The sequence below is a fragment of the Parasteatoda tepidariorum genome, chromosome 9 (assembly GCF_043381705.1).
Source record: "Parasteatoda tepidariorum isolate YZ-2023 chromosome 9, CAS_Ptep_4.0, whole genome shotgun sequence".
In the NCBI taxonomy this organism is placed as follows: domain Eukaryota; kingdom Metazoa; phylum Arthropoda; class Arachnida; order Araneae; family Theridiidae; genus Parasteatoda; species Parasteatoda tepidariorum.
The window spans coordinates 53426893-53440451 of NC_092212.1; the positions used below are offsets into that span (position 1 = coordinate 53426893).

The following is a 13559-nucleotide window of genomic DNA, read 5'->3' on the forward strand; positions in this document are numbered from 1 at the left end:
ATTTTGATCCATTAATTGCAATCTGAAGTAAATTTTGGAAAGCTACTTTTTGAAAGTTGTGGTCAGAATCACTAACTGAAATCTGTATTTACCCAATGATAATTTTATGTACGAAATAACTTTCAATAATTATTTTCATTATTTTATTTATGATTTAAAAAAATTGTAGATTGTTAGGTATATTTTTTTTTACATCTTCTTTGATAATATAATTTTGAATTCAAAAATCTCAGGTGAATGACTCTGGATGGAAGAAAAATTAAGTCTTTATGTTTTAAAAACTATTTAGCCAATTTTATCCATACTTTAAATGAAGTTAGAGCAAATTCAGTTCAAATTTTAATTGAAATTGTCCTTTTAAATTATATAATTTAAGAGATGTAAAAATTTTTGTATCTTGCAATCCTAACTTTTGATTAGTCTTCTGACCTGAGATTGACCTGAGACCCATAAAATCTAATTCAATTGAAAAAAATAGTGAAGTTTATTCGGAATAAGTATGTCCTTAGAACAAATTTTTTAACTTAAATTATTGCCTGCACTAATAAGTTACACTAATTAATAAGCTACAAAAATTACAATTTTGTGTATAAGATCACTTTGTCATAAGATCATTTAGTACATAAAATCATCTTGTCAGCAGTTACTCTGGCTGTAATACTTTTATTTTGCGTACTGTGCATAAATTAAAATTTTTATATATTTTAACAGTGTATAAATTAAAATTTTTAAAAATATTTTCCTTATAGATTATTAAAACTGATTCTTCACACATTTTATAATTAATAATATTGGGTTATAGCAGTAGTATAAATTTGATTATTTTATTCTTATAAATTTTTTCAAATTTTTAGATTGTAGAATCTTCAAATGGAAATGAAACTGGTAAAAACCAAAAGTGCCAACTGGCAGCTCTTAATCTAGCCCACAACGCTTATGAAACAATCCCTCCCATACTATCCTGTTTTGCTGTAAACTTGGCTAGATTGAACATGAGTTATAATCGACTTACGGAAATGGGACCTGTTAGTAGTTATCCAGCTTGTCTTAAGCATTTAGATCTTAGCCACAACAGAATTAAAACCTGGTTAACCACTCGAAGAATTGATCCTGATCTCAACACTGAAAGTAGTTCATGTTATAGTCAAACTGAATCTATGAGTGCAAAAATGAAGCCATCAAGTACTTCATCTTCTGGTAGAGTGATTTATTTATTTATTTCTATTTAGAAAGTGTATTTATTTATTTTTTGTTTTGTTTTTTACTTATGCTCAAAATAGGAAATTTATAACATTTATCATAAAACCAAATTGGCTATTTTTTACTCTCTTTGAAACTTAAGAAAGCCAAAAAATTTGTTATAATGACTGTAATGAGGTGTTTATTTTAAGATTTATTCTGCAATGTTTATAGCCTTGCTAAATCTATAATTATGCTATCATATTATTCACATATTCAATTATAAATTATTTATGTTGTCTAAAAAAAGTTGATGAATTATAAAATCACTAATTGTTACCACCTGGGAGCAAAACTGAACAACGGTTTTCCGGTTTCCCGGACAAAATTTATTGCTAGCCTTTTCCTTAAAGCACAAAACCCTTATTTTAATATTTTTTAGAATTTAAGACCCTTTATATAAATTTTTAATTTTGATATAAATATCACGAAATTTTTGCAATTTTCTTTTTTTAAAAAGACTAATTAATAAATACTATATTTTTTGAAAAAATTTTGGTTGGGCCCACAGCAGTCCCAGGCCCTGGGATAATTGTACTTCTCCCCCCTCCCCTGAGCATGGCTTTGTCTAGGAGAATCAACAAATTTATGTGTAATGTTGGGATCCAAATTTATGTGAGAGTCGATAATAAAAAAAGTATGTAATATAATAATTTATTTTAGTATTAAATAAATTAAAGTTTAAATATTTTAAGGGTTTATGTCTGTTTGATTATAAGATTTAAATTTTGAAGATAATCTATTTATTATAAATATAAGAATTTTAATAACTTTTGATACAGATATACTTGTATACTACATCTATTGAATCCCATTGTACTTTATATACTTGTTATATCTTGAACTTCACAAGCTTATGAAGCTTCTACTTGTAATATATTTGCTAACTTTTTTTTAAACAATCCTATACAGTTTAGTTTTTCAAAGGTACCTATTTTGAGACGTGCTTTTCCTGATTCTGTTTTTATTTAATTTAGATTAATTCAGCAGCTTATTCTGCCACTTAATTTTCTTTATAATTCAAGGAATTCTGTTAAATTCATGTTTAAAAAAATATTACAGTAGGGAACCGATTATCCGGAACGGTCGGGACCATCGCTATTCCGGATAACTGATTTTTCCGGTTTTCTGAATCGCTACAAAAAGCCGTTTTTTTTATTGTTAAACCCAACTAAAAAAAAAAATTTGGAAATAATCTTGAAAATAAGAAAAAAACGATGAAGTAATACACTAATGATTATTTCCAAAATGATGGTAAGGTAAACATCTTTAAAAAAAGAAAGAAAAATCGTGAAATCTTATGAGGAAAAAAAATTTTTTTTTTAAAAATGGCGAGAAAATTTATCGAATTTCGTTCTGGTTTTTTGGTTTTCCGGTTTTCTGATTTCCGGATAACGAGTTCTGTACTGTAGTAGTAAGTATATAAAATTTTGCTTATAAACAAGATTTAAGGATCAGTTTATGACTAATGCATAATGCATTTTTATGTTCTATTTCAAATTTATATGGGAATTTGTTCTGTTAGTTTTTAACCATTTAAGTTTTTTTATGATGTCACAAAATATTTGATAAATAATTAATTTTTATTTTCTAATAATTGATTTTTTTATAAAAATTTTAAAACTTTTGATTAAATTCAGAAATTTATTATATTTTAAAACTTTATGTGGTAAAAAAATATTTTTCAGTTTATTTTATAAATTTTTTTAAAAAACATTTCTCAAAAAATGTATTCAAATTTAATTTGACCAATATTAATGATGTGAGTTTACATTTACACTATGACAAAGTTAAAAGCTTAAACACAGTCATCAGTATTACAAAGCATGCTTTCTTCAAAGCTTTGAAATTACTGCAATTTTTAGTTATTAGAATAGTCAGTTTTCGAACTATTTGATTTTATTTCTAAATTTCAAAATACCACTCAAGAAATACTGAGACATTTTTAGATTTGAAAAATTTATTAACAAAGCATTTGTTATTTTAAAGTAAAAAGACTTGTGTGAAGCATTATATTTCATTTCACATTCTCTTATATTTAGCAATTTTGTATTTAAAATTTTAGGGCTTCTTTTAAATTTCATTTTAAAATTATGTTTGATATTTAAATGTTATATCAATTAAACTGCAAATAAAGTATGAGTGTCTTGTTATACTTTTTGATTGTTGTGTGAAATTCTATGGCAGGTCGTACACAGTCTCCTTCCTTGCATTCTTGGGGATCAGCTAAATCACTGACTGGCTTAGTGTGTCAACATAGACGCCACAACAGGTTGGATAACTTAAGAACATTAATCTTAGCTGACAACGAGTTGGACCGATTAATATTAATTTTGGACGAAGATGATTTTGAGGAAGAAGACTCAAAGTCATCTGAATCATTTGAAACATTGGACCCTACTGGAAAAGTATGCTCTTTTAAACCTACTCAAAGATAGAAAGTTAAAAACATTAAAGTTTATTTATTGCATCGTTCTGATTACGTTATTTTACTTTTGGTTCAATTGTAATTATAGAAAAACTGCTCTTACTGCTTGGCTTATTAGTGCAATTAATATAATATTGGGTGCTACAAGATTCCACATGAAAAAAATGAATTTGGCACATGTATCATACATGGTGCGAAGCGTTTCTGAAAAGTGCTTAAAGGTACTTATTTTTGATTTTCGTTATTTAAAAGCCCTTAAAGAGCTGCTTTTTACATTGGGGTTTTTTAAAAAGTGCTTAATTTTCCCTTTTCAAAAATCGACATGAAAGCGCCAATCATTTTACATGTCTGATAAAATACTTGCGAGATCGCATGTGCTTCTACTAAGCTGGGTTTGGTGAGAATATTGCACTCTCATGTGCAACTCTACTGCATTTTGCAAGATATTCTCAATTTCAGGCTTTATTTTCCACCCTCTGATATTGAACCAAAAAAATCTCTTGATCATTTTAAAATGGCTAATATAATCAGGAAAAGAGTTCTTTGTCAGAAACTAATTCTTTTATCATGATCATGTAGTCTTTGAAAAATATTTTGTATTTAGTTAATTTATTTTGTACTTAAAAATATTTTTTGAGTGCTTAAAAAGTACTTAAAAGGTGCTTATTTTTTGTTGAAAGACTTGGCTACGCACCCTGATCATAATTGTGAAATTCTCCTCTAGTGTTCGCTTTCATTTTTTTTGGAGGGTGGGTTACTTTAATGAAGTTAAAAATATTAAAATATTTTGTATTTGCTGCATTGAACGGATTTTCTTCTATATCCTAGAAGCTAATTTGTAAAGTAAATATTAAAAGCCAATGATTTGTAAGGTCTTATTGCTATTTCATGAACATACCTATGATTAAAAAAGGTATAATTTATTTTAGCATTCACAAATAATCAGAATAATTGCTATATACTTTATCAGTAAAGCTTAACCCTTTTAGGACACACTTTGACAATTTGAGATGAAAGCAAAAGCTTTTTTTCATTGCTTAAAATAAGGTTATCCTGAATTCAGAACCAAGGTATATCAAGGTCAAAAATAAGGTTATCCTAAACTACCCTCACTATCTTGGATTTCACGCTATTTTTTTAATTTGCGTTTTTTTTTTTATGTTCAGAGAAAAAAAAATATTTATGAAAAATCTAAAAACAGACAAATCTATCTTTGAAAATTGCTGATTACAGAATTGCATTGGTATAATTTTATCAGATAAAATCGAATAATCTGTAGTGCTACTGAACATTTTATTTCTCCAATTTTGATTGGATAATCGCCTTGTATTTTATGTGTTCAAAAGATACTGCCAAACAGAGTAAACGTCCACCATCAATTTATTTGTAAAATTTAAGTAATATTATGAGCCGAAAAGCATAGCATGCAAGGTATCAAACACTGAGCAAAAGTTCCTTGATATGTGATTTCTACTCTTGCAAAACAACTCATAGCCATTTAAAATTTTATTTATTTAAAATTAAGCATACATTTTTGTTTTTGGCTGCAGTTGAGTGAAAAACTTTCATTTCGATTAAATAATCTTTGAAAATGAATTTTGTCGCAATAATGAAATTTCCCATTAAACAAAACTATTTTTAAAGAAAAAAAAGGTTCATGCTATTTAATCATGCTATTATATGTCAGCCTATGTAATAATTGCCTGTGTTATTAATAATTGTAAAAAGTGAAACTTTACAAAAATAAATTCTCATTTATTTTAGTTTTTTAAAAATGTTTTATTTACCAAGTAAGACTGTTCTTTCAACACAAATTTATCATAAAAAATAACACTTTTTAAGCAAATGTAATATGTTGTTTTTATAACTTTTATGGATCTGTAGCTTTTATTAATAACTGTTTGCTTAAGTTAGCTCATCTCTAGCTTATGCCCTCTATGCTTATTATATAAATAGTGCAAAATAATAAATATGAAGAAAATTCACTTTTCTTTAAAATGTGAAAAGCAATTGTGAGCTACTTTTTAAATATTTGAAATGTTAGTTTCAAATGTTGAGTTTCAGTTTTAAATATTTTCTTTTTTTCCCAATAGCTTAAATAATTGATGTATTAAGGAATTGTCTTTTTCCCCAGTTAGGCAAGGAGGTAGCTCCTGTCATTTTGAAAAAGCAAAGACTTCTATCGCATATTTCGTTCTTTACAGGTGTTACAGATGGAAATAAAAAGTAAAATCCTCTTCCCCAACCTTTCCATGCTTGATGTTAGCAACAATAAAATAGATGAAGTTCCTGCTGTGATATCCGAATTCAACAACTTGTCTGTTTTGAATCTTAGTGGCAATGTGGGCATCTGTCATTTGCCTCCTGAAATGGGCTTGCTCGGTAAGCTTTGGAATTTGAATACCAGAATGTGTAATCTCACTGAACCACTAAGAAGCATGATAGATAGTAAAAAATACAAGACCATGGATGTCATAGGCTATTTAAAGTCGATTTTAGAAGAGTAAGTATTTTTTTACCCCATATTTAAAAAGTTTACCATATTTTACTGGTTTTTAATGATTAGTAAGATATTGCTTGTAAAGATGAAAAGGAAAAATGCACACTATGGTGAAATGGAATAGTGCACTTCATTCTTAATGTTCATGATGATAATTAAAAGCAAAATTATCTGTTTGAAAATATCGCCTTATACAATAAGCTGTGCTTCTAAACTAATAAATTTAGATAAACCTATTCCTACTAATTTTTGGATGAACTTGTGGAATGATTCATGTGCACTGTCCAGGTGCTTTATTTTTAATATTTACATCTAATATGCTATTCATTTATTATTTTCAGTGCTAAACCATATGCTCGAATGAAATTAATGATTGTTGGTATTGAAGGGATAGGCAAAACTTCCTTACTGGAGCAATTGAGAATAGAAGGAACTGGAGCCTATCGAAAGAAACCACCTGAGGTATTTTAACAAGTTTTTACTTTCTGTTTATCTGTGTGTTATTATTTCAAATGTATTAATTTCAAATATAAACAGAGTAATTTTAATTGTTTCTTTGCCAAGCACACTTGTCAATACTAAAATTGCATAGCAAGCTTTGAATAGTTACTGATTGAATTTAGGTTCCAATTGTTATTGCAACAAAATAATTTTAAATGGCTAGTCTAATTTGTAATAATTTTATAATTTTTGTAATATATAATTTCAGTTATGAGATACAGGTTTTTTTGCAAAATTTAATATCTATTAAATTTACTGATAATTTCAAAAAATCGGAAATTTTTTTTGATGCATATTATGTTAATTTATTTTAAGAAATTCATACATATTAAATTAAGACCGTTCATAAATGATTTCACTCTTTTTTTTCTCTCCATATTTTTGTTCCCCTCCTCCCCTTTGTCACAAAGTGTCTGACTTCATCCTTCTCCTTACTCTTCTTTTTGTCACATTTCACTCTATGTGACATAAATATATGTGAGCAGTTCAGAAACAAAAACATGTTATAAATCATATTTAAAATTCATTTTTTTAAAACTTTTAACTATCATAATTAAAATTCATTTTTTTAAAACTTTTAACTATCTGTTTTAAGGACATTTGTGAGAATAACAATAATAATGGTTAGATTTGTACTTATATTGATGATAAAGATTAAAAAATTAAAACAACAAATAATATTAGAATATTTTATCTGCCAATTTTAAATATTTTCATTTTATGAAACTGTAGGAATCCTCCCCCTTTAAGTGCAACATCATTTAGCATGGTCCCACAGTGATAATAAAAGATTTGAAATTTTAAATACTAATTATTTTAATTAGAGTAAATAAGCTGTTGGAATATTTCCACAAAAACTTCTTATACATTTCTTTTTTGCACTTACATTGCTTTTCTTAAGCAATAAAGAAAACTCCCTTGAATTATATTGAAAATTCAAACTATTTTGTTACATTATCTTACAGTTTTCAAGATTATTATTATTAAAATGCTAATGATTATTTATTTAAGCATTGGGCCAAGAGGACTGGAAATAAGAATATCAATCTTAAAACCGCCAAAGGTATTAATATATCAACGGTTGGTGTAGATGTTGGGGATTGGATTTATGAAAAGAAGATACGAGGTCAATCAAGCTATGGTCCTGTAGTTTTTAGAACCTGGGACTTTGGAGGACAAGTAAGATTTCTTAGCTGTAATATAAATTGGAATAAATAATAAGTTTATTAATTGTGTTCCATTAAAAACTATATATTTTTTCTATTTTCAGAAAGAATATTATGCTACGCATCAATATTTTCTGTCTAAAAGATCTTTATATCTAGTCACGTGGAGAATTATTGATGGTGAAAGGGGTGTTGATGGCATATTGCAGTGGTTAGTAAATATACAGGTAAGTTAAATATTTACTACTTGTTTTTCATTTACATAAGACACAGAATGTTTAAGGAAAGAGTAAATGAAAATATTTTATTTACTATTTGTTCTCTTAAATATTAATCTTGTAAAATTTCTGTCCTTTATAGGACTTTGCCAATGTAACTGATGTTAAGAAGTGGACGTTTTTTAAATTACCATCTAAAAAGTGATTATTTAAATAATAACAATGAATAATTATGAAACAGTATCAAAAAACAATAATTGGTAATTATAAATAAGAAAACAGTAATGCATAGTTAACTTAAATATTGTTTATTATCTTCCGATTAACATTTAAAAAATTGGTTGTACTCATAGCTACTCTTTTTAAGAGTTTTTTATTACTAATTCGAAATTCTAATTACAATGGTGCTTTCTTTTCAACTTTTTTTTTTTTTTAACCTTTGTTTTTCACTAGTTGTGTTGTGTTTTGTGTATTACAGAAAAAAGTTATTGAGATTTCAGAAATCATATTTAAGTTAGGATATTTTTTTAAAGCTATAAGTTAATTCATGGGAATCTTTTATTTGCAGCTTCTTTGTGTTCATTCTTTTTAAAGTCTTTTTTTTCTTCAAATAATAGCATTATCGCAAGTTGAAGGCATGATAAACAGCTTTTATTGCTTTATTCTCATACTTTTTTATTGAATAAGTCTTTTATTGAATAAGTCACACTACTTTCTTGTATATTGAATAAGAAAGTAGTGAAAGTTTTTGTTATTAAATTATGTTCTGATCATCGTCATATTTCATTCTTAGTAAATAATTAATTCACTAGGAATAACCAATTTCTTTTATTGAAGATATTAAGATTAAAAAAATTAAAGCACTCTTCTAGTAGAAAGCCAGTTTTTGGGGAAGGTGTTCATAAAAGTAACGTCCTCACATTTTTAATTTTAACAGCATAAAAGAGGCAGTGTGGTCAGCACCGACCGCCTTTATTTCCTTGACAAATTCATATCCGTTGATCTAAAGCTAAGTAAGTTTTTAAGCTGCCATCGGAAATAAAACCCCATATCTGATTTCAAAACATTCTCAAAAACTTACTTATAATAATGAGAAGGAATGGCGACTATTTTCACAACTGTAAACTGGTAAATAATTTGAATTATTTTTAATTTTAATGATATTCACTGTATTTTCACAGGCTCGAGCACCTAATGCTCCTGTAATCATCATAGGCACCCATTATGATCTGGTCAAAGAACGTTTCCCTCCCTCCTACTCTGAAGATCTTCAGCAAATGATCAGGGATCGTTTTATCAATGTTGTTGATGCGGACAAATGTGGTCTTCCCAGAGTCATTGATACAATTGAAATCAGTTGTAAAACGAGACATAATATCAAGTTACTTTGCAATCTGATTTATGATACTGTATTTGATCTTAAATGTCCTGGTGAGTGAGTCTAAAGTTAGTTATTTTGTTTTATAGTTTGATCTTTATTTTTTAATTTATTTATAGTTAAAAAAGTTATTAATTCAGAAAACTAACTTTATGCCAGTTATATAAAAGTATAAATAGAAAAAAGAAATTTTATGTTTTTATAATATAATATATGCACAAGGGTGCCGGCAGCGGGGTGCAAGGGGGTGCACTTGCACCCCCCTGCCTTTTTTAAACANGGGGGGTAGTTTGTTAGAGGGTTGCACCCCCTTTTATATTATTCTGCCGGCGCCCTTGTATATGCAGTTGTATATACCCAAGTAGCATATAATGTTAGATGAAAAATCTATCATTATTTTGCACTACTTTCAAATATTAGAAAGATATAAAAGTCTGCTGTTTTCTCTGCATTATGTAACTTATTAAAATAAACTTCTTATTTTAAATAAACTTATTAAATATTCTTATTAAATAAACTATGAAGTTATTGAAAAGTTTTTTTAATATTTAATCTTATTTTAATCGTTGAATTTAATAATCACTTTACTAGTTATATTATCCAGTAAGATCATTGTTTAGTAAAAAATTATTCAAAAAGGCACTTATTCATTTTTATATAGGAAGCAAAGAGAGACTTCTTGAGCAAAAAATACCAGCTACATATTTGGCATTAGAAGATGTTGTTGGTCTTTTAGCAGTTGAGCGTCATGTACAGGGGAAGGATCCAGTACTGCGTGCTGAAAACTACCGGTATATTTTAATTCCTTCTGCAAATTAATTAATTAATTTTTTATTCAAACGAGTCTTTTACCTATATAGATATTTCTAGTATTTGTGATATAAGTTTTTTTTTTTTAAATTATGCTACTATTTTAGGAATATGGTAATGCATGAAATGATGCAGAGATATAACATAGCTTTTCGTGATTTATCAGAATTGAATCAAGCTTCAACTTTCCTTCATGAAAACGGTAAGTAATCATAAATTACATTATCTATTTTATTATAATGGAAGTGAGTTATATTTACATACTTGCCAACATTAAATAAAATAACGGGGGTTTTACTAGCTATATTTTATACGTTTTGAGTATAGTTTTAATACTTCATGCATATTTATGCAAGTCAAAAAGAGAAATTCAAAATTTAAAATAATCTAAGCATTTACATTTATGTAAGATTTATATACATAAGATTTATTTACATAAGATTTATATACATAAAAAATGTGTCTTTAGTCTTCAGGAGTCTTCGTTAAAAAATAGGAGACTTGGCAGGTATGTAAATTAAATAGTTTTTATTTCAAGGGTTTTTACAATATTTATTTAAGGAATTTAAGTTATTTTAAAATTTTCCTCATTAGCATTTCATTTTAGAATTAAATATAATATTTTAAATTTGTACTGAATTTATAAATAATGAACTTGATGTTATTATCAATAAAGATAGCATATAAATTTATTAGTTATTGCTTTTATGTCCTAGGTATATTGCTTCATTATGAAGATGCTACATTAAAAGATCTCTACTTTCTGGATCCGCAGTGGCTATGTGATATGTTAGCTCATGTTGTAACTATAAGAGAAATCAATCCTTTTGCTAGAAATGGTAATGTATATGTTTGGATGAGTTAAGCAATATTTTTCTTTAAAAAAATCAGATATTTTGAAAAAGTGTTCTTTTCAAGAATTATAAATTTTATTAAAAAAAGACTGACCTACTAAAAATAGCTATTGTAAAATAGCTATCACATATTTATTTTTTCAAATGTAAGCATTTTGAGCTATCATGCAAAACTGATTTATATTCTGAAAACACGAAATATGCTTTTTGAATATGTAAAGTTCAATTATCCATGCATAAAAATTGAATTATCACATTAATGTAGAGTAAGAAGTGTTTACTGATATTGTTAAAGTTATTTTTGTATTTATTAGATTTGTTTGCTTTTAATACGTTTGTTTGCTTTAATAATTTAATTAGTTATTTGTACTTAAAATAGTTATATGTATATAGAAAAATTTGATTTCAAGATTGATTTTAGAGCTTATTTTAATTGTTTTTGTCATGTTTGAGTGTCAAATAAGAAATTGAATAATTTTATTCAGTTTTTGAAATATTTTTTTACTCAACAAAAGTTTGTTTTTATATTTTTGAAGAAGAAAACAGCATAATTTGAAGTAAAATACTAGTTTTAAATATTAACCTCTATTTGTAATTAAAAAATTTGCTCAAACTCAATTAATTTTATTTACACAGTCAGTTTTAATTGAAATTGCTCTGAACAACATCTTGAGGTTCAGTTTTATTTTCCAAATTAAATTCCACAATTAAGTGTACTTTTATAAATAGTATTAAATTTTTCTTTATTTTTCATATCTTACAGGTATAATGAAAATTGAAGACTTAAAACATGTGTTTAAATCTTCTCAATTTGCACCATCTGATGCTCAGACTTACATCTTGAATTTGTTAAACAAATTTGAAGTAGCCCTAACATGGGATAATCGAACAATTATTATTCCTTCCCTTCTTCCTTCTGAAGAACAATTGCGAGCTGGATTTCCTGGATGTGATGTTCGAGTAAGTTGCTTTATTTTTAATCATAGTACTTGTATGTACTAAAATGTACATGCGATTCCCACAGACATTATTTTATTTTAATTTTTGAATTTGCTAACTAATGTACTTTTTAGCTGAAGTACAAATAGGACTTAAAATGACTAAAAATTTTATAATTTGTTTTGATAATCTTAATTTGTATTTATTGTTTTCTCTTTAAAGCATTTTTTTTCATTTTTCTAACGCATTAAATTTGTATGCTTTTTTTGCACCATACTATTTTTACTTATTTTAAATTGAACTTATTCCTGATATGTAATTTGTTTAGTTATTAAAATTTTTTTTTCAAGTTTTAATTGCAGGACTAAAAAATCTGAAATTTCTGTAATTTATTTTGATGGTATTTGTTTATGTTCTTAGTTTGATTAATTATTAATTTGAATAATTTAATAGCAAATTTCTGTTTTTCTTCGTCTTTTTCTTTGTTGCTCTAAATTCTCACTTTTTTTTAATCTTAAGTTACTCTTGATTTATAATTTCTTGTTTATTAAGCTTATTTTCTTCTATTTTGTTTTGTGACTAGGAACCAAATATAAAAATAATTTTCACATGTGAAAAAAAGTTTTTAATTTTTTTTTCTTCTGATTCAAAAATATTTTATTTTACTATTAGAGATAATTTGGCAAATTTGAAATCTTTTCTTTAATCGATTATTGTAAATGTTATTTTCTTGATAGTAAAAACATTTAGTGCTAAAACATATTTATAATGTCATTGGTTAGTAAACAGTGATTTATGATTTTTATGCTCAAAAAGCTTTAAAGACAAATTTGTTTTATATTTTCAATAAATTTGTTTTTAATATAGGAATTAGTGTTTTTATTCGTAACTATGCACATTAAATTTTGATATGAGCTATTTCAATGAATTAATTTAAATTATTTAATTTTCTATTTGTTTTGAACAAAATTTGAAATAGTTTCTGAAGTAGTTATGCATGCATGTTATATATTGCAACTTAACTGTGTTAAATTGACAAAATTTAGAGTAATCATGAAGTGTTATGAATAAAAATGACATTGTATACAATAATAAATTATTGTATTAGCTTTAAAATAATAAAAGAAACAAAGTTTATTTCATTAGTGATTAAAATACTCTAACTAAATAAAACATTTAATATTGATTATATGATAAGATGTTTTATCAAAGAATGAATATCAACTATTTTGAAGGATGTTTACATATTAAGAGTTTATTAGAAGAATTTGTTAAGTAGTATTTCGAAAACATTCAAATTTCTTGGAATAAGAACACTTTATGATCAACAGTAAGAAGAGATCATCAAAAATTTTTATAGGGTAGTTTATAATGAAATATAAGTTTAGCAATCAGCTTCCTGGTCTTTCTATTATTTTGAAACTGATTTCATTAAAATGTGACGTTTGTATTTTTTTTTAACTTAACTAAAATTATTTTTGCTTATGAATTTTATTTATATTTGTGATTTATTTATGTATTTTGTT

The 13559-nt window shown here is 26.2% G+C and overlaps 1 protein-coding gene across 7 annotated transcripts in view; it reads left to right on the forward strand.

Annotated features, from left to right (window-relative positions):
• The window catches only part of LOC107452951 (Leucine-rich repeat kinase), a 106841-nt gene that overhangs the window by 66625 nt on the left and 26657 nt on the right, over positions 1–13559 (forward strand). For all 7 annotated transcript variants that reach the window (XM_043049649.2, XM_071185065.1, XM_043049650.2 and 4 more), the window contains 11 exons: positions 855–1197; positions 3427–3647; positions 5872–6170; positions 6509–6629; positions 7680–7847; positions 7939–8061; positions 9234–9483; positions 10092–10221; positions 10348–10442; positions 10957–11079; positions 11858–12054. In XM_043049649.2, coding sequence (XP_042905583.1) covers positions 855–1197; positions 3427–3647; positions 5872–6170; positions 6509–6629; positions 7680–7847; positions 7939–8061; positions 9234–9483; positions 10092–10221; positions 10348–10442; positions 10957–11079; positions 11858–12054 — 2070 coding nt within the window. The remainder of the gene's footprint in view (positions 1–854; positions 1198–3426; positions 3648–5871; positions 6171–6508; positions 6630–7679; positions 7848–7938; positions 8062–9233; positions 9484–10091; positions 10222–10347; positions 10443–10956; positions 11080–11857; positions 12055–13559) is intronic.